The 19,683-nt window shown below is 48.0% G+C and overlaps 1 protein-coding gene across 5 annotated transcripts in view; it reads right to left on the bottom strand.

The window, feature by feature from the left end:
* Window positions 1-19,683, bottom strand: part of MEGF11 (multiple EGF like domains 11) — a 243,397-nt gene that overhangs the window by 4,153 nt on the left and 219,561 nt on the right. For 2 of the 5 annotated variants that reach the window (XM_072345518.1, XM_072345520.1), the window contains exons 20-24: window positions 19,303-19,431; window positions 18,932-19,165; window positions 13,122-13,240; window positions 7,646-7,712; window positions 2,880-2,936 (exon numbers count right to left, since the gene is read on the bottom strand). In XM_072345518.1, the coding sequence (XP_072201619.1) occupies window positions 2,880-2,936; window positions 7,646-7,712; window positions 13,122-13,240; window positions 18,932-19,165; window positions 19,303-19,431 (606 nt within the window). The remainder of the gene's footprint in view (window positions 1-2,879; window positions 2,937-7,645; window positions 7,713-13,121; window positions 13,241-18,931; window positions 19,166-19,302; window positions 19,432-19,683) is intronic. The other 3 variants (XR_011904850.1, XM_072345519.1, XM_072345521.1) reach the window with 2 other exon arrangements.

Genomic DNA, 19,683 nt, shown 5'->3' with positions numbered 1-19,683 from the left:
TTAGCAATGAAGCAACCCTGCAAGACCAAAGGCTTTTGCGCATGAATGATCTCAGAGTTACTAGCTTTTGATACGTATATGACTTAAACCAAGGTGCCATGCAGTCTAGGACCCACTAGTGTTCAAAAGCGAGGAGACGGCAAAGACTAACAAATCCTATAATGAAATGAAAATCTTTAGGCTAAAAATACCTGTACTATATGCACTGGTCCCCAGTCTCCAGTCCCTGCTGGGAAAGCTGTGCATGGAAGAACCACACGCTTCCCACAGCAAGCAGCCATGAGCTCCCCGAGGCATTGGTGCAGGCACCACCAGGACTCAGCCCAGGTATGCCATCTGGTTCCACCCAGCTCAGCTACTTTCATCTTCCTGAGCCAGAAGTGACCCTGCAGTACTGATACCACTGCTACGTCCCATGCAGACGGGACCAGCAAAACAGCACGGGCTCACTGCAGTCACTTGGGCAATCCCAAGATCTGCCTTTTCCCATAGGCAGTGCTGCCATGAACCAATGCCTGCTGACGTAAGTGGGAGCTTTGTGTCCATCCAGGGATTAGGCCCTCTGCTCAGATACGATATAATTTACAGAGCACCAGAGCACATTGGGTAACATGCTATACACCAGGGAGCCATTAGCCCACAGGACATTGTGCACAAGATTGCGAGGGATTGAACTCTAAAGGATGTGGCAGCCTCTGACTTACTTGGCTATTGAGGTAATCTGGGGATAATTAAAAAGTCTGGCATCACTTGTCAGATCTCATTTCATGAATTAATTTAACTCATCTCAAACGTACTGAGCCATCCCCAGTCCAGCTGCCCCAGGGCCACGTGTAGTGCTGGGCTCTGCTGTGCCCACACCATCCCTGGCTCAGCACCCTGCCTGCTGCAGGGGGAGGGGGCTCCTTTGGTTCTCAGGTCCCATCTTTGGTTATGCAGGCAACCCATCACACACCTTTCAAGGAGGTTTTATTTTCATCACTGGGGATTCAGCATCTACTTGTCCCTCCCATAGACCGGTTTACTCTGTTCTGCTCTGAACATCCTCTGGCATAATAATGACAAGCCTCGTACCTACTTTCATGTTCAAAGTGCTAAGAACACATGATGCACACAGGTAAAACACGCTCTCCTACAATTTAATCACATTCACGGCTGCTTCCATTTCCCTGGCTAACCTCACTGCTGCCAGGACAGCAATGCAGAGAAAGCTCTGCTCTGCTTTGGGCGAGCATGACACAGCTGCATTCCCATACAAGCAAACGACCCACACTAAGTGATACCCTGAGCCTCTCTGTGCATCAGTGATCCTAACTGCTGGGGTGTCACTGGGAATCACACAAAGGGAACTTACTCCCTTCAGATGCCAGTGCCTGAGGTCACATTAGCCCACCAGTGCATCAGCATTTGTGATAAAATAAATGACTGAAAAGGGCTCAGCTGTAAAGAACAGCTGGAAATGGTAACACCGGGCCCACAGCACACACAGCAAAGAGACTGCTCTCAAAACGCAGTGACAGCCCAGCTGCTGTCACACCATGGCACCAGGCACGGGGTGGGCACGGTGACTGCCGGCCCTTTGCTGCCCTCAGAGCCCATCGGCCTTTCTGACACAGCTTCTGGTCCCGAGTTCTGAGTTCATTAAGGAGACAGACATGGAAATAAAACGGCTCAGATCCTGGATAATAAACACAGTTGTCACAGTAGAAACTGCATTTCTGTCCCATGGATACATCCCCTCTGCGTCACTGTGCCCTGGGTGGGAAGTCTGACTGTCTTTCGAGCAGCTTTCTAACCTCCTAAATACAGTCATTTAGTTCAAACTAAGCTTGAAATCAATAGTCCCATGTAAAAAGAAAACTAACTATGCCATCAACATTTTCTTGGAAGTAGCTGAAATGAGTGGACTGAGCTGGATATACACGTATAACCCTCTTAATATTTTCAATTTAGCTTTATCAAGAAAGACGTGACCACAGAGCAATTCAGTGTATTGTAAGGCCCCATTCTACCAAATATTACATCACCTTATTTTGTAGAGAGCATCCCCAAGGTGCTCGGTGCTCCCAGGCTGGGCTGTCAGCGTCCATCACTGCCTGCACCAGCCTTGTATTCAGCAGCACCGCTGTCAATGCAGACACAGGCTTTGCCCTTTGGCAGCTCAGCCCCTTGGAGCAGCGAGCTGGGCCTGGCTGAGCCCAGCTGACAGCACTGGAATCAGACAACCGGGGCAGGACCCAACCTGAGGCACAGGGCAGGAGTCGAGGTGCTGGCAGCCCATGCTGTGCCAGGCACAGTTCATGCACAGCTGAATATTTTGAATGTAAATCTGAAGGACAACTGCAATCTAAAGTCGCTGGGCCTTTCTACATGACTCACCCGTGATCCCTTTTTAGAACAGCCCTGGAGTCAGAGCCCATTAATTGCTTCGTGCCAGTGTGACTGGTTAATGCACTGAGTGAGGTCTTTTCTCAGGCTCTGCTATAAATCTCTGCGAAGGCCACGTAGCGGGGTCAGCTGTTTTTCTAGACGGCTGAGAGCCTTTTGGAGCAGACCAACACCGCAGTCTGTCAGCAGCAACTGCCAGCAGGAAGCCCCGTAGGAAGGCTGCTGGGTCCTAGAAGAGCTTCCCCTCCACCTGCACATCCTGTCCCCGCAGCAAACCCGCCTTGTTTCCTATGCTGCTTTGCCAGGGCAGGAGCCCCCATCCTGGCAAAGACTCACATCCATAACTCAGATCCCAGGCAGCCACACGTGAGCAATTGCTCGGTCCCTCTCTGCCTCTGCACGGCCGCTCGCCCAGGTCTCCTATCTCACCTCTTCTACGACACCCTTCTCAAACTCTTTGCCAGGGTGGCTGCAGGCACTGGATACCATACCTTTGAAGCCTTTTTCCATTATGTATGTGTTCTGACGTCTATCCATCCCACAAGCACCTGCATAAAAATGATATATAATGGAAAAGAAATAAATATTTATGTAAATCGGATTGCTTTGACTGCTGAGCAGCATATAGTCTTTCTTCTAAATTGTACATCAAGGCCCTCGTTTAGGGAGGCTCTTAAGCACATCCTCAGCACTAAGCACCCACTCAGCTTCAGCGGGGATTCTCTGCATGCCTAAAATTATGCATATGCTTAAGAGCTTCTCTGGAGACAGGGCCTTCCTGAAACAGGGCACTGCTCATTACCAAGAACTGCTATCCAGCAGGAGCACAGGAAAAAAAAAAACCCATATATTCATTACTGAAACACTACGTTAGATGGATAAAGGGAGCCTAAAAGGAAGCCTTTCAAACCTGAGCCTGCAAGTCACGTTGCATTACTCTGCGCCTAATTTTTGGCTTATTTTACTTGTATAATACGTTATTTAATTCACAGTCTGAGACTCTGTGTCCCGTCTTTCTAAATAATTCTTTTATATGACTTTGGTTATAAATCTGTATGGTTTAACATCAGCTGTGGCAACACTCCTGAAGTGACAACAGCAGCTTGAAAATGCAGAACCAAATGGAGAGCTGAAAGCAAAGACTTCTGCCTTACGTGATTCCACAAGAACTTGTTGCTGCTTGAAGAGGTAGAAGGGGATGGGAACCTTCTCTGTTTTCACTACTAACATTTATCCTCAGCAGCCATCAGTTCAAAGGAAAAGCTAATGGAAGCCCTTTAATTCTTTTTAGCCAGAGTCTGGTATTCCTTCTCACTGACTAGCAAAACCAACACAGATTTGGTTGCCTTTGTGGCTGATAGAATCCCAGTCAAGCAATGCAGTTACGCTGGTAAAAGAGCCCTCCAAGCTGCGTGTCCCAGAGGTCTCCTGTTAGCTGTTCTTGGTGGATTAATGGGAAGATACCCATGGTTAGAGCAAGGACCGTGCAGGCTGTGACTTATCCACTCCATGTACAAGAACCACCCGATCTGAGCATCCTTATGAGATCTTTATGGACACTTTTTCTTTGTGACCACCCAGACATTGACAGACGGAGCCTCAGGGCTGCGCTGCGGAAGCAGTAGTACGGTGAGCACCTGGTGGATGAGAGGGGAAGAACTCCACTTTCAACACATATTTCACCAACTCTGCTCCACGCTGAGTCGTGCTGGAAATGGCAGGCACTGGCCAGAGGTCACTGTGCTGCACACACAGACTGCTGTGAGACCCCAGGAGAGGGAAGGCTGCTGCAGTAACACCAGGCTGATCTGAGCAAAGCCGGCTTCTGATTCAGAGCTGGGAACAGCAGTACTTGTCTGCAGTGAGCAGCACAATGGCACACTGCCACACTTCTGCTCGGCTCTCATTTGCTCCGGTGCGGCTGTAGAAAAATAAGCACACGTGTGCTGGGAAAGGTGCAGAGTTGGTGCTGCACTGGGATGGCTGCAGGACCCTGCCAACCCTTCTTGGCTTCTTCCCTCTACATCAGCCTGTAATCATCGCTCATACTTGGTGTTACCCATCTTTGTGCACTCCCTGCATTCTGCAAGTGAACGATGAATACATCTTGTTAACCACAGAGGTAATGAATGTGGAAAAGACCTAAACGAACAAGGAATCTGCAATGTAGGAAGGCTTAGGATTAAGTCTGAAGCTAAACTGTCTGCTGGGCTGAAATCGGAGTCCTGTCTGGAAATGTTTTTCCACACCTCTCAGCTTAGAGAAAATGCAAAGTCAGCCCTGAATCAGATGTTGTGGCTTTGGTCCTTGGATACATGCAGCTTCAGTCACTTCAGACACAAATCACACAAATCACACGTTCAGTGTCTGCGCTGAGGGTTACTGTTAAAAAACAACACAAAAATCATTTCTGTCCGCAGCCCATTGCGTCCAACACATGAGCTAATGAGCAAAACAACCTTTCCTAAGCCCAGGAGGCGTTTTAAGACTTTTGACTTGGCTTGGAATTGGAGCTGGAAGCTGGACTCCTCAATTGCTTAATGCAGACTGGACTCTGGCAAGAGGAGATTAACTGTGGGGCAAATAATTCCAGTTCTGCAACAAGAGACAGCAAAGAGAAAATGCAGACAAGCCGCTCCTTGAAACTTGTAGGACTGGACTGCATTCAACAGCAGCAACACAAAGCAGAGGTGACAGAGCTGCCTCTCCTTGGCACCACTGAGTCTCCCAGCACTGAGCTCTGAGCACACATCCATGAGAGCTGCGGGCACACAGCGAGTTAGGTCAGAAATGTGCTCATCACAAGACTCCGGCTCCACTTAACTGATAAAATTATCTCTCTGAAATAGCCTGACAAGCTGATATTTGAAGCTCATTAGCAAATGTGCCAGCAGTAAAAACACAGACTTTGGTCTGCTCCTCACATCTCCTGGCTGTAGAGGATGCAAGCCTGGCCAGTGAAGCTCTGCACAACTGAGACAGAACTCCTGCAGACTGATGAGATCCACTGATAGGGATGTGCAGTGGATATATCTGTACAAATGTATACTTATGTATGGCATATATGCATAGACTTGCATACGCATACGAAGCCTCCTGTTTCTCTACATAGTTGGTTGCCTGTTGTGCTCCGTTGCTATCACAGGGGACACAGGATGACTTAGGAGCAGCACTGGGTCCTCAGTTGCTCCTCTGGCCCCAAGCCCACTCACGCCTCTCTCTCTTTTCCTCTGCAATTAAAATCTCAGGGGATGATCCCTGGCTCAGCAAAGGCTGAGCTGCACAATCAGAAGGTATTTTCCAAAGCTGTAAAACTGAAGCCTATGAGATGGAAGAGAGCAAAGAGGGGTTAATTAAAGCACCCCCATCCTCTTCACCTGTGTGACTGCCCTACACAGGCAAACAAAAAGCACACAGCACTTCCAGAGAGCATTCCTTTGGTCCTCTTACACACAGATACAGAAGCATTGCTTGGAAATGAGGCATTACATTGCACAGCACGCAGAAAAGAGCACAACAGCACCTCTCAGCTGCTGCTGCACCAACCCGGTTCCTGGCTTCTCCTGAACAAGGCAGTGATTCCTCCTTGGGAGCAGCAGCTTCTCCAGCTCTCCCTGAGATGCGAGATCAAAGCGAAGCCCAAGGCTGAATCCAGCGTGATATTGAGAAGCAAAGTTTTCCCCATCAGTGCAGTCCCTGCATCCTTACATGAAGCACGAGCACAGCCACGTCCTTTGGAAAGTGATCATACAAGGGAGTCCAAAATACAGAAGCTGTCATCCTGGGCTGCTCGGGGCTGCACCCAGCTCTGAGCACAGTGCTTGATCAGAAATGTATTTCAGAGGTAAAAACACCTTTTTAACCAATTTCAGCAATGCAAAACCCCTGCCTACTATTCCAACATGCGGTCTGGAGCATCTGAGCAGTAAAAGCTGAAGGAGGGATGAGTTTTTGGTACATCCACACACGATGTGGCTTAAAGCTGCCAAGATCTCCTATTTGACTTCATGAGGCTTCTCTTATATTAGGAACTATAGACACAGGATATAAGTTTTTCCACTCTCACCTGAAAATTGCACACATTTCTATTGCACAGAAGCAACAGCACGAGATGAAAATGCATTATTTTACAGTTTCATGCCAAACTGGTTTTGTTGTGAACAAGAACTCAATGCTATGAAATGTAGCATAAGCAAACTTCAATTGTCAATTAATGGAAAACAGACTTTTTGTGTCAAGAAAAAAATAAAATGGAAGAAAGTACCTCAAAATAACGTATCTGGGTAGCAAAATGCCATTTTGCTGGCGATCACTTAACTATTTATCACCTCTATGCTGTTCTTACTGCAGGAGCATTTAGCATCGCATCTGCTAGTGGAAAAGCACAGGGATGTAGGCCAAACGTAGCACTCAGTGCAGGAACAGCAAGATAAATAAAGCCAGAGAGGAAAGCAGGAAGATGGCAAAAGGAAAACCGACTGGAGGAGCACGTGGAAGTCCTCGTCACCCCCAGCTCTCCGTGCTACAAACCGATAAACACAGCAGCGGTTCTGCAGACTATTAGAAAGAAGAAAACATTCACGGCTGATAGTGATGGAAAAGGCTTTGCACTGGAGCTCGACAGCTTTGTGATTTTCCCAATGCAGGGAGGAGCTGCTCTTTGGGCAGAGCACTGACATGATGTGATGAACTGATGTGAATGCCTCTGCCTCGTGAGCTGAGATAGCTGGCCTTAAAAACCTCGTAATACCATTTAAACCTGCATTTTCCCCTCATACTGTGCATTCTCAGTAAGATATTAGAAATCAGTAGAGGAGAGGGCAAGTAGTTTTTGCTTAAGACAAACTAAACTTCAGGGGTTCAGACAGGAAAAGAAACAGCATCCAAGGCACTGCCTTTAGATAGGTTTTGGGGTAAGAGCTGCTGAAATCTCTGTTTGAAAGGGAGGGTCGGGAGAGCAAACTCAGACAGGGCAATTGGACTTCACTCCTTAAAAATACATTTATAGAGTAGATAGGCAGCAATTCAACCTGGGAAGGGAGATGAGAGCGAATATCGACTCTGCTTTCCCAATCCATAGTTTGTGGTAAAGAGAACAACATTCAAATCTCAGTTTTTCAGTACTGGCAATTCCGGTATTGAAATAAAGACAACACCAGTATTTCTCATTATTGTCAATGTCCTCACGAACGGCCGGTTGGGTTTGGTGTTGCTCTGAAGCCAACTACAATGATTAAATGGTTTAAAAATTACTGACCTAGTTCATTCAGATAGCTGTACGGTCTCCAGTCTGCAGTTTCTCTGTCAAGGATTTTGTTACTCAGCTGTTCAAAAAGTATGATAATGAGTTAATGCTGAAATCAACACACAGTTCCCACCCAAGACTTCAGTGCACTGATGTCACGAATCTAAATGGGAGATGGATGTTGCCCTGACCTCACCGTTTCAGATCCTTATCTGTATGAAGTTCAACAGTTGCTCACTAGCATTAGGGAAAATCACAAAGGAAAGTCACTTCAGCAGGCAGTGAACACAGCATGCTGGAAAACACGGGGCTTCCTCCAGGAGCCACAAATCACACAGCTACCTGCACAAACGGAGTGACATGCGGGTGGCCCCAGAACAACAGATGGAGATGGATGCACCAAACCACCAACACGAGCATGCAGACAGGCGCTGGGACCGCAATACGTCTGTGTACTCAGTTACAAGAGAAAACAGCTAGCAGATTCCTCTCAATTCAAGGAAAATAACAGTGGCACAACGTGTGCCCAGCTGGCTGCCAGGCAGGATGGGCACAGCGAGGCGGTGCTGGCTGCAGGAGCTGCTGCAGGGCTCAGGATGTGTCAGCACAGCCTCAACTTTCCTGCAGGAGTCTCACTTGAGGTCATGCTTAAACACAGTGCTGAGGGCTGTGGGGTGCATGAGGGATGGGGATTCTGTGCAGCCATGAAGGCAGAAAGTGCTCCTGTGGGACCTCTGCAAGTGCACAGCGCTTCGGGTCGTGTAATCCCAGCAATGAGGGGCTGTGAACCCCCTGCAGCTGCTGAAGCTGCCATGCTTCACCTCAAAACCTTTCCCTTGAAAGCCACCCCTGTGAAACTGCAGCTCAGGAAGTGTCAATTCAAGGGCAGATCCCAGCCCTCTTCTGAAGAGCTGAAGTCACAAAGCCCTCATTGCTCTCCACAGCACTTCATTTTCCATGATCTCTCAGGAATTTCTGCTTAGCTTTCATACTGGGCTTTAAGACCTGGGACAAAAAAAAGACCACTGACGTGTTGATATCTATGGTGAGATGCAATCCCAGCCTGCAACCAGCACACACAGCTACCCCCAGAGCAAGCATCACCCACCTGCACAGCCCTGTCTGCAGCCACCCCAGTGCAGGGTGTTGTGCTTTATGTGATTTACCCTGCTGTCAGCCCTGGGATTTAGGCAGTGATACGCTGAGGACCTCCCAATAAGCTCCTCTATCAGTGCTAAGGGGCACTGGGACCAGCAGGCCCTGCTCAACCACACATCTGTCTGCGAGGTTTTGCTCAGGATGAGCCTGCAGAGCTCTGCAGCCCCTCCTTTATCACCAGGGAAAAAACATCTGCAAATGCCCTGCTCACACCATGTATAATATGCACCAAGTTGTGTGGGCACGGCAGAAACCACTACAGGGACACAGGAGACAGCATGGGCAGATGGCATGAATGCACACAGAGTGTGCTGGGTCTCTCTATGAGCAATGCAGAGTGCTGGGAGCTACGTGAAACCTTTGCAGAAATCAGTTTCATTGTTTGGAAAGCACGTAACTGTGCTGCAGGTGGGCTGCCCTGCAGCCAGGACAAACGTTCAGGACACACAATGGGGTGAAGACACCAACCACACACACAAAGGCAGATTCCCCCCAGCCCACAGGTCACAGCAGAACCCTCTGACCTCACATCCAACAGCCCAGTACAGTAACCTGCAGCACTGCTGGTTCAATCACTGCCTGCAAGCAGCAGCAGCCCAACCCCACTCCTGGTGCCTCCCCAGTGAGGGCAAAAGAACGCAGCCAGGAAGGCACAGACAGCAGCGGAGCACAGGGCAGGAAGCAGCACTGCCAGCCCTGTGTTTGGATGCTGTGAAGCCCTCAGCCACAGAGCCCACAGCTTTTCCTCTTCGTTTGGAAACTTGCAGCAATCGCATCAATGCCGACTTTCATTCCAGCTGCACCACTTAGATCGCATTTATTAAAGTCTTCCAGTTGCTATTAAAAGCCTTGTTTGCACAGGGCTTATAAATCAGCTCACAAACCCAGAATTTGGCATGAAGAGCTATGGGCTAGAATTGATTTTTTTTAATGAAATGATCTGGGGACACTTCTAAGTTTTTCAGAATGCGGTAATTATGAAGAAATGTGATTATAGCTGCCTCTTTGTGCTCCTATCAGTTCTTAGCACACTATAATTTGCTAACATTTTTTCCCAAGATGGAAGAGACTTCAATTTGGGAACCAAAATTACTTTCCTAGAGAAAAAAAAAAAAAAGACAAAACCATTTCATAGTAAATTTGCCCACTAAAACCCCAAGCATATAACTTGAGCAACTTGGTTAAAACTACCTCATACCTTGCAAATCTTCCTTTAGATCAATGAGATACTCACAGGAGCAAAGCAGAGCTGCTATCTGTGCCTCAGAGCTGGCTGGGTCACAGGGAGGAGCTCAGCACTGTTTGTCCACACTCAGGTTTTCTAAGGAATCTGCAGCAATTAAGCAACTAAGTGCTGGCACTGACTCCATGGAACCCTCCCAGGAAGCAGCTGGTGAGTGCTTCCCATCAGCTGCAGCTGCCCCAATGCAGGTGTCTGCATTTCTCAGCTTCAGATGGTCCTTTCCAGCACTGTCCTTGCAGTCTTCTTTCCCTGGGTGGGTTTCAGTCAGAGCTGCTTTGCAATGCTTTTGGTGGCTGCGTTCATTACCACTTGGGTGATAACCTAAGTCCATTTCCAGAGACCTCTGTTTTGCTGTTTCTAATTTTATGGGAAGTCTTTGGTAGAGTGTAGAACTTCCTTTAATAGATCCGAATCTGCTGGCTACAAGCATTCTGCTCGGGACACCTAAATGCAATGCAATTGGTTTTTATGACGTCTGTAGAAACCAGCAGCACCTGGGCTCTGTTTGCAATGTTATTCTCAGTGGGTAGGGTGCAAGGGTGGAATTAAGGGCTCTGTGAAGCACTGAGGTAAGCACACCCCATCTGCTCTTGGCACAGCTGTGCAGCAGCATCATGCTTCATAGGGAGGAGTTGTTTTTGTCCCACGCACTTTTGCAGCATTTTGCAGAAGTGAACTTCCCCTGGTGCAACTTGAGGCCCTTTTACCTCTAGTCCTGTCTGCACTGGGATGCAGGAACATCTCCTCCTCTTCAGGCCTTAACACAGCCCAGACCCTGACCATGTGTTAGGGAAGAGCTTTTGATCACTGGGCACCTGAGTCTGGCTGCCTTTCACTGCCGACATCCTGGCACATAATTACTTAGATAACACATCAAGCTCCATTTTAACAGGTTTCTTTGTCCTCTTAGCTTTACTGGGAAGCTGTTCCAAAATCTCACTGATCTGATGTAAGAAATCTCACTCCCAGCCTCGATGCATTCATGGACAGTTGATCCGCATTTGTTCTTGTGCCAGCTCTGCTATCTAACTTAAATAGCGCTTCTCCCTCCTACTGTTTACCCCGTTGTATTTATAGATGGCAATCACACTCCCTCTCAGCATTCATTTTGCTAGATAAAAGAAGTCTCTCCTCATACACTCCCCCTTATCCTCCCACCCACTTTTGCCTGCATGTGTTCCAGCACCAGCACTCCCCTGCATGCACCAGGAGGACTCCAACACCTCCGCTCCTACTCGTCTCAGCAGCTTTAAGTTTTACTGTAAGGACATGGGCAGCATCCCAAGCAGTGGCCAACTGCCTGCCTGGCAGAGGAGAAACAGAGGTGAGACCCTCCCAGCCTAGAGGGGCTGTGCAGGGTGCCCTCCTGCCCTGCTGAGCTGGGGAGGGCAGCAGGATGGAAAGCAGAAAGGTGCTCCTGTGAGCACAGCCAGGACTCTGCCTCAGCACTTCAGGGATTCCTCTGCCATTTTTTTTTGTCGTTTTACATCTGTGCTGGTTCCCACGTGACCCCAACTGGCACAGGAAAGAAATGAATCCTCCAAGTACAACTTGTGCGCATTTCCCTGCAGAAAGTGGAAATGGCACCAGACAAACTGATTAGGAAATGAAACTCGTTACTGCAGCCATTAGGGGCTTTATATTCTCTTTTGTCTTACTTGGCTGGAGAACAGCAAGACAGGAGCTGCATATTTTTGGCCATCCTCAGCTACTCAGCACTGCAAAGCTTTCTCATGAATAAGTTAGATGCTGGGGGACATAAAGGAAAAGTCAGGGCATACATTTCGATAAGTGCCCTAAAAATACCAGACCCATTTTTATTTTTTTTCCTTCTTTTTCAATGCCAGGACAACCTGCTGATCGACTACAAGAGGCAGCACTGCTGCAAGGCAGGCAGCTTTCACACTTGTCCAGATGCACCACTGGATTTCATACCTCTTTGGCAGCTAAACATTTGAAGTTGCTGTGTGATCAGATAGCGCTGCAGGCTGGGAAATCGAGGTAGGTGTTTGCTTTGACCTTCTCCAACCTCACTGAAATGAGTGCAGTAGGATTGGTGGTCCAACTCCACACTCAGTGGTGTTCATCCTGAGTCTGACATCATGAGCATTTGCACTTCCAACTTGGGGAGCAAAACTGCATGATGTGAGGGGACCATCCACCTCAGAAAACATGTTTACACATCTGTCCAGCCTTTCCTCTGCAAAATCTCTAGAGCCAACTTTGTTATTACAGTTCCATGAGACTGTTTTGTTAGAACCAAGAAACGTCCAGCAGGAGCACAAGTGGAATTTGCATGCCCTGTTTCATTACATGGTGTCTTTGTGGCACCAGTTTTGTTCTTGTGGCTTCCCAGTGACCAGTGCTACGTTTGGATGAAGCCAATGCAGCCAGCAAGCACCATCATTTGTAAAGCTGGCAGCCCTAATGAAACCAATTGCATTTCTTCTTTCTTCTGCTCCCTGTCCTTTGCCCCACCTTGGTTTATTAGGTCTCCAATGGAAGAGCTGCCTTACTATTTACCACATCTCAGTCTAATGCTGAAGGGGTGAATTGAGTGTAGTCCAGAGGAGGTCCCAGGGAATCAATAGCAACACGCAGTGATCTCCTCCTGGATGTCTGAGATTTCCAATCTGAGGTGCTCTGCTGAGAGCAGGAAGGGCCGGCACAGCTCTGAGCACCCTGGATGAAAGCTGTGCTCACCCCCAGCACCTTCCGGCATCTCTCTTTGTGCCAACAGCAAATCTGTGTGTCTGCTGATTTGGGAAACAACGATTTATCCAAGTTAGACTCCTGACTTAATGCTTCATTGATTTACTTTCATTATATTAATGAAGAATCACAATCATCTGCTTCTTTATCTTTTCTGAGATGCAAACATGGCCTATAGTTGCTTAGGCAGCAAGGCTTATTGACCATGGGCTGACGCTCCTGTCACAGGGCACAGAGATTACACAGACACACACAGGGCTGGCAGACCCTGCTGTGTCCATCGGAGCCACCGTGTCAGAATCCAGCAGGCATTGCTTGGCCTTATTTCCTTGAACTGATAAGAACAGTGCTGCAGAGGGGTGGGATCATATCTACCTTACTGGAGCTGCTCCCGTCCAGATTACGGGGAAAGAAGCGTGAAGTCACACCGCACGAGAGAGTGTGGTAGCTTGGGTTGGAAAAGCAATGCACACTGCTGCTACCTTGAGATACATCTGGGAAGAAAACAATCATCACAAATGCTTTGGAAGCTGTAACGACCCTTCAGAAAGTGAAAACACACGAGAGACAATGGAGTCGAGAAACCCGATGAGCACGGTGTGCTATATGGCATCTCCGGCTGAGACGTATCTGCAGACCGCGGGGTGAAGCGTTGGAGGGGTTAGCATCAAACATAACACAAAAAAGCAACGTCCCCGTCTGGCACAGCGCTGTCCTTCTGAAGAACTGAATGAAAGAAACAAGAATTCCTGACAATCCACCTGTGCTGTGGGCAAGGGAAGAAATGCAAAGCTCAGCAAACGGATGGCTTGCAGCAGTTTCTTCCCTGGTTTAAGCATATGTAGGAGCCACTGGTGGTAATAACCCTTCTAGTTATGAAACGGACCTTTTTGTTTGGTGTTAAAATCAAGGTGCTGTAGCGGTACCTCCATGGGAGGCTCTAAGGAAAGCATCACTGCAAGGCTGGCTTCAGCGTGACAACGAATGGACACACATAGCAAAGCTGGGCCAGAAGGAGGAGTGAAAAACCCAAACAACTCAAAACCGTGTCATCAGCACGCCCTGTAAGAAGGAAACACGTGGGTTAGTTGTAACGAGCAGGGGTCGGATGGCAGGAGGGAGGTCAGCCCCAGAAAGGCGTGCAGACGCACAGGGCAGCTGCCCATGGAGCGGGTGGGGAAGGACGCCGCCTGCAGGAGCCGCCTCCTCCTCTCATTCCGATTCTGCATTCCTGCGGCCGTGCACTTCGCTCTGCTGACATCTGGTGGAGATCTCGGCTTAGCTTAATGTACTGCAAAACATCCCGTTTCAAATAAGAGAGTTTAGCCGCAGGGTGTCTATTACGTAAGTGCAGCGGCACAAAGCCAGAGGAGGAACCTGCACGTGTGTGTGCAAACCTGACCCAGCATCTTCTTTCTGCTGGAACATGCAGCGTGATTTCTGAAGTCACTGCGAACCTTTTGGTCCCAGTTGTGTTCTGAGGACGCTGCCAGCAAAGGCTCTCAGATCAGCACGTGCTTCCAGGACTCGAGCATTTTCATGTAGCTTCTTTCAGCTTGCCACCGATTACCTCCTGCCCAGTGCAGCAGCTGGGGAGATGAGGCAGCCTGCCAGGGCTCCACCACCTCCCTCATCTATAACTGTGACATTTGCAATAGAGTTACACACAAACAGCTGCTGCTGGGGGTCTGCAAATGAGGGCTGGGTCTGGGAGCCAAACACAGCTGCTCCCACAGCCTTCATCCTGCCCATGAGGCGCTGAATGCTCACTGGGGAGCACAGCTCCAACCCACCTTTTTCTGCTCTGCAGGTGAGTGTTCGTGCCCGAGCTCTCAGTGCTTCCTTCCCCTTCCCTTATCTGCTGTGCCCTCTCTCAGCTGCAAGGATCAGCCTGAAGAGAAGGTCCGGCTGACTGCTCTGCTGCCAGATAAGAGGTGCACGCTGACACTGCCGAGGCAGCTGACGCCTTACAAGTTCACACCCAGCTTATCTGGCCATAGAGCTTGTGCACCCGAAATGAGCTGAAGGAAAAGTCCCAGACTGCCCCGCTACTCAGCACTGTGCTGAATTAATGAATCTGGGCTCGTACACAAGTCTGCATCACCAGAAATCTTGTCTTCCTTCATTGGATGCAGCCCCATATACTCAGAATTACTCCTTCTACACAGTTCCATTTGGCTGATACTTAAGTACCCACACAGGTTGATTTACCTTGATAGCACAGTCCATTTTCTACACATTTATTCATGAAGCTGTTACGACCGCTGCCTGAAAATACATCAAATTCAAATCTAATGCTATCCCAGTAAAGAAAAAAAAAAAAAAAGAAAGAAAAAACCTCCTCCCAAAGATGAGAATTTCTTTCTGCTCTGAACAGCACATAGACTTCAATGGCTAGAAAGAACAAAAAAGCCAACAATTAAAACAAAGCAAAAAGAGCCCCAAAAGGTTATGTCAATGTTAGCAGGGAGAGATCTGTCCTGTGCAGGGCCCCATGAAGGCAAAAAACCTGCTGTGGGCCCCGGCTGTGCAGTGCTGGAAGGCACAGATCTGGATGGGAGCCAGAATGCTCCATCCCTTGAAGGACTTCGAGCCACGGCTGTGCGGGGACACAAAGAGCAACGATCCACATCCTGCAGCGGGAGGACAGGGGGGCAGGGAAACGGGGAGTGAGCGCTCAGCAGTAGATACAACATCAGAGAGCTCAAGCTGCAAAATGGCACTGCTTTCTTCTTCCTCCCAGTTGGTTTGTTTGCATGGATCTTCTCCACTCACAGGGAGTGTCAGTGGGGCGGCAGAAGGCTCAGGATGCTGTATTTGTATTAAGCTTTGCTTAGTTTTTGGCTCTCAGCATTGGATTCTCCCCTATCATAAAGCCTGCTATGACTCAGAACATCTCCAGCGTCCCTTCAGCCCATAGCCAAGCCTCTGAGCAAGTCCTGATAAGAAATCTCTGCTGCTCTCCAGCACTGCTGCATCATTTTCCCTTCTGTCCCTGTGTCCTTGAGTTAACGATCCATGCTTTAAAATCCTCTCTTGGACGCAATATATTGTTCCCACGCTGGGAGCACTGTTTTGCTTTCAGGCTTATGGGGGACAGCCTGCTCTTTGATCCACGTGCTGTGGGTCAGCTTCCCAATGGGGGCGCTTCTCCTTCCCACCAAGCTGCTGTTAAGTGAGTTCTGCTGCTACACCCTTCATCCCTAAATACCAGTCGGTCAGAGGGCTGCACAGGGGTTCTCCTTTCCTATAATCTCCCTCAAATAGACCCCAAGCATCCTGCAGACAGAAGTTACTGATTACAGCCCCCAGGAGCTGCTGATCTGTACATATGATTCTCTACGACGATGACACCACCACCCACACAGCAGCAATAGTGGGCCAGGTTAACCACAGACCCCTGCAGGGCTGGATTCTGCAGTCACTGCTCAGGAAGAATTTGGGCCAAAGTCCATAGATTTGCAAAAGATTATATTCACTGCATGAGTGTGTCTGCAGAGTATTCATTCTGTCCTTAATGCACACACAAGACCCCAGGCAAAAACCTCAGATATGTCCATGCAATGCTGCTGCTCTCCTTCAGCGTCCTCTGCAATGCACACATGCACGTGCACGCTCACACACACATTGCTCGTGCCACCCAGCCACGCTATGAGTCTCTATTTCTTATCTGTGATCTTGTCTCAGTTTTCATCTGATTTTCTGCTCTATGGAAGTGGAAGGCTGAAAACAGCACCAGCAAGGCCAAAGCTGGGAAGGTGCCTGATGGGTAGCAAGTTTTTGTAGAGCCACCGGAGCAGTGTCAGGATTGGGCAAGGAGTTTGTGCAGAATTGGTAAATCTCCCCCGAAAGATGAAAACTTGAAACAATGCTGACACCTGTAGACATGTTACAATGAGATGAAGATGCAGAATGATTTCTAACTTCTTGGTCTTCCTCTGCATGAAACACAGCAGTTTGTCATCAATTCCTGCCTCCCCCATGGCTGACTCCACTCAGCTGCAGCGTTCTGAGAGACAAAGTTTCTATTGCATGCAGCAACAGACTGCATAAAGACAAATGGAAAGGCCCAGCCTCAGCACACCCATCAGTGAATGCAATGAACACGAAGGAAACAGTACCAGTTTCCTTCTAGAGAACCTGACACTTCAGCTCTTTTACAAACTGAGCTGATACAGAGCAGCAAAGCCACAAGAGCAAGAATTAAATGCACTGCTGTACCCGGAGACCAGAAGAGATCCCAGGTTTGGCGGAGCTGTAGGATGGAATCCTGCAGACATTTGTGATGCATCCAGGAACTCATCCATCCCCAAAGTGTTCTCTGCTTAAGCGTCGTGTGATAGCAGGAACACCTGAAGGGAACATGAAGGACATCATATAGGAGGTGCAGGGCCTACAGAGGCATAACCAGCAAGGACTGTACTGGGCTACCAGCAGCTTCAAAGCTAAAGACTTTGTAGCTGAAGAGGAAAGCTGTCTGTCTACCTTCACTCTGAAAGGTGCAAACATCCTTTCACAGCATTGCCTTCCTTCAGACTTCTTGCAGAGCGTGGCACTGGGATGTCATCAGATTGATTGGGAAATCTCCATTCATGGTAAAATATGGTGAAAAAACAACACTGTCTGGAAGGAGAAGCTCAATTTCTGCAGTCAGGAACTCCCAACCTCAGCAATACGCCTTATTTGCAAACTTTTAAGTTGTGCCTCTTCAACTTGCTGGGTTACACATCCATGGACCAGGAGAGCTCACAAATAAATTCTGTGGAACAGGCTTTGTAAATAAATGGATGAAGTGTCAAAGTGAACGAAATGGATGGCTGAAAAGTTCAGAACAATTTTCTGTGCCAGCAGCTGTGATCTGCTCTCTTGGAACTTGGAGCCCTGCTGTTGCTGAGATGTGCCACAGTTCTCTTTTGTACGTTCGTGGTCTGGCTCTTCAAATGATGTAGAAAGGACAAATTTCAGGCCAAATCATGCTGGCAACCAGCTAAGGATCAGATGAGCCCACTCTGGCACCGTTTTCATAAATTTCTTACCCAAACGGGCAGCTGAGGCACCAGCCTGCATAGCTAACATTCAAAAACAAGGCAACGAGAGGCTGATTTTTCCTCTCCCATCTTGTAGCTATGAGAAGAAGGAATGTTCCAGTATAAGCCCGAGTGATCTAAAAATGAGTTTCGGCAGCAGCATTCAGCAGACAGTAGCATCTGCTTGGTGGGAGAGCTTCCTTTCAGGTGCACCCAGGGAGGTGCAGGATGCAGCCATGCCACTCCAGAGCAGCACAGAGGGCAAACCAGAGGCAAGAGGCTGGGTCTTGTGCATCCCTGCTGGAAAGCAGGAAGAAAAAGGCAATGCAGGGCTGAGAAAGCAAAGGCGTTGGGTCGACCTCTGCCTGCTTCAGAAGTTGGTATTTACACTTACAGTTCCAGCCTTGCAGCCATTCAAAGGGAGTGCAGCAAAGAGCAGACAGAGAACAGCAAACCCTGAGCAGATCCTCACTGGGGACAGGTTGGAGGAAACAGGAAGGAAGCAAAACCACCTCCTACCCAGCTTCCTACCTGAGACTGGCCATTGAGGAATGAAGAATGACAGCAATGAAGAGGAGATCACATCCTCCAAAGTTCAGCCAATCTGTTAGGATAAACTGATCTCCAGACCAGCAACAGAAGATGGAAAAAAGCCAGAAAGAAATCAGTACCACTTTCTTTCTTCTTTCCAGACTTAAAGAGCCTCCCCCTCCCTCACTCCTGCTTTTATCAGCTCCTGGGAAGAAAACTGACACCAGCTGACTGGACAACAGGGGCTGGTCTGCACCCAGAAGGGACAACAGATAGGAGGGCTCAAATGAGAAACAGCAACACAGACAAAAGCAAAACCTTAATATTAACCCAGTCAACTCCTTTCCTCACCAAAAAGTCATCTTAAGGTTTCACAGAGGAAAAACAGGACTTTATATATTCCATGCAGCATAGTCTTGCAAGTAATCTTTCATACATAAAACAGCTTCGCTCAATTTTGAGTTGTATTTGCTTTCCTGTCTCTGCTAAGTGATCACGGTATTCAGGGCAAGAACAGAAGCACCATTAATTTTGATACTCAGTAGCATGTTATACGTCACAGAAGCTTAATTTCCCCAACATACAGGAATACGAGGCAGTATTTGATTAACATAAAAAGACCCTTACCAGAAAGTGAGTAATCTGTATTAGTCATCCTCATGGCTGGAGTGTAAGATACACTTGGCATGTCATGGCCCTTCTCCTTCTGTTTCCGTCGATACCACACAAACAGTGCCAGCAAGACCATAATAATTAGAAGGAGAATAATAATTCCAATGATTGCTCCCACTGAGTGCCTCTCTGATCCAAGAGCAGGACTAATTTTAGTATAGGGGTTTAATTCTTCCATCATAAGAGCCGCTGTTGAAAGTAATTCATAACACACTGTAAATTGAATGGCGCAATTCATTTTTGAGATTTTTAAGTAAGAACATCATTGTTAACAAAAACAAAACAAGGAGGGACAGAGAGATTTTACAGATAGAATTTCACTGTACCTTGATCACATCTGATTCCTTTGAAGCCCGGACTGCAGTAGCAAGTACCTGTGACATGGTCACATGTAGCATTATTCATGCACTCACAGAGTTGTTTGCAACCATAACCAAATGTTCCTGGTGAGCACTCTGGGAAGCCAAAGAAAAGATTGGAAAGAATCCTGACTTTCTGGAGGAAGAAGGTGAGATCCTCGCCATGGAAATTCAGCACAGAAGTCACCCTTATTTCCCTGGGATGCCTCCCCAGGGTTACACTGCTACTTTAAGCAGGAGACAGATGTATTAGTGAACAATTTGTGGTATAATGCATTAAGCTGTGACTTTCCTTCTGGAAAAGCCATACAAGACTTCTCAAGGATGAAACCAACAATACATGCACAC

The sequence above is a fragment of the Excalfactoria chinensis genome, chromosome 10 (assembly GCF_039878825.1).
Source record: "Excalfactoria chinensis isolate bCotChi1 chromosome 10, bCotChi1.hap2, whole genome shotgun sequence".
Lineage (NCBI taxonomy): Eukaryota > Metazoa > Chordata > Aves > Galliformes > Phasianidae > Excalfactoria > Excalfactoria chinensis.
Note: the sequence above shows the minus strand (reverse complement) of the source record. Positions and strands in the feature narration are given on the sequence as shown.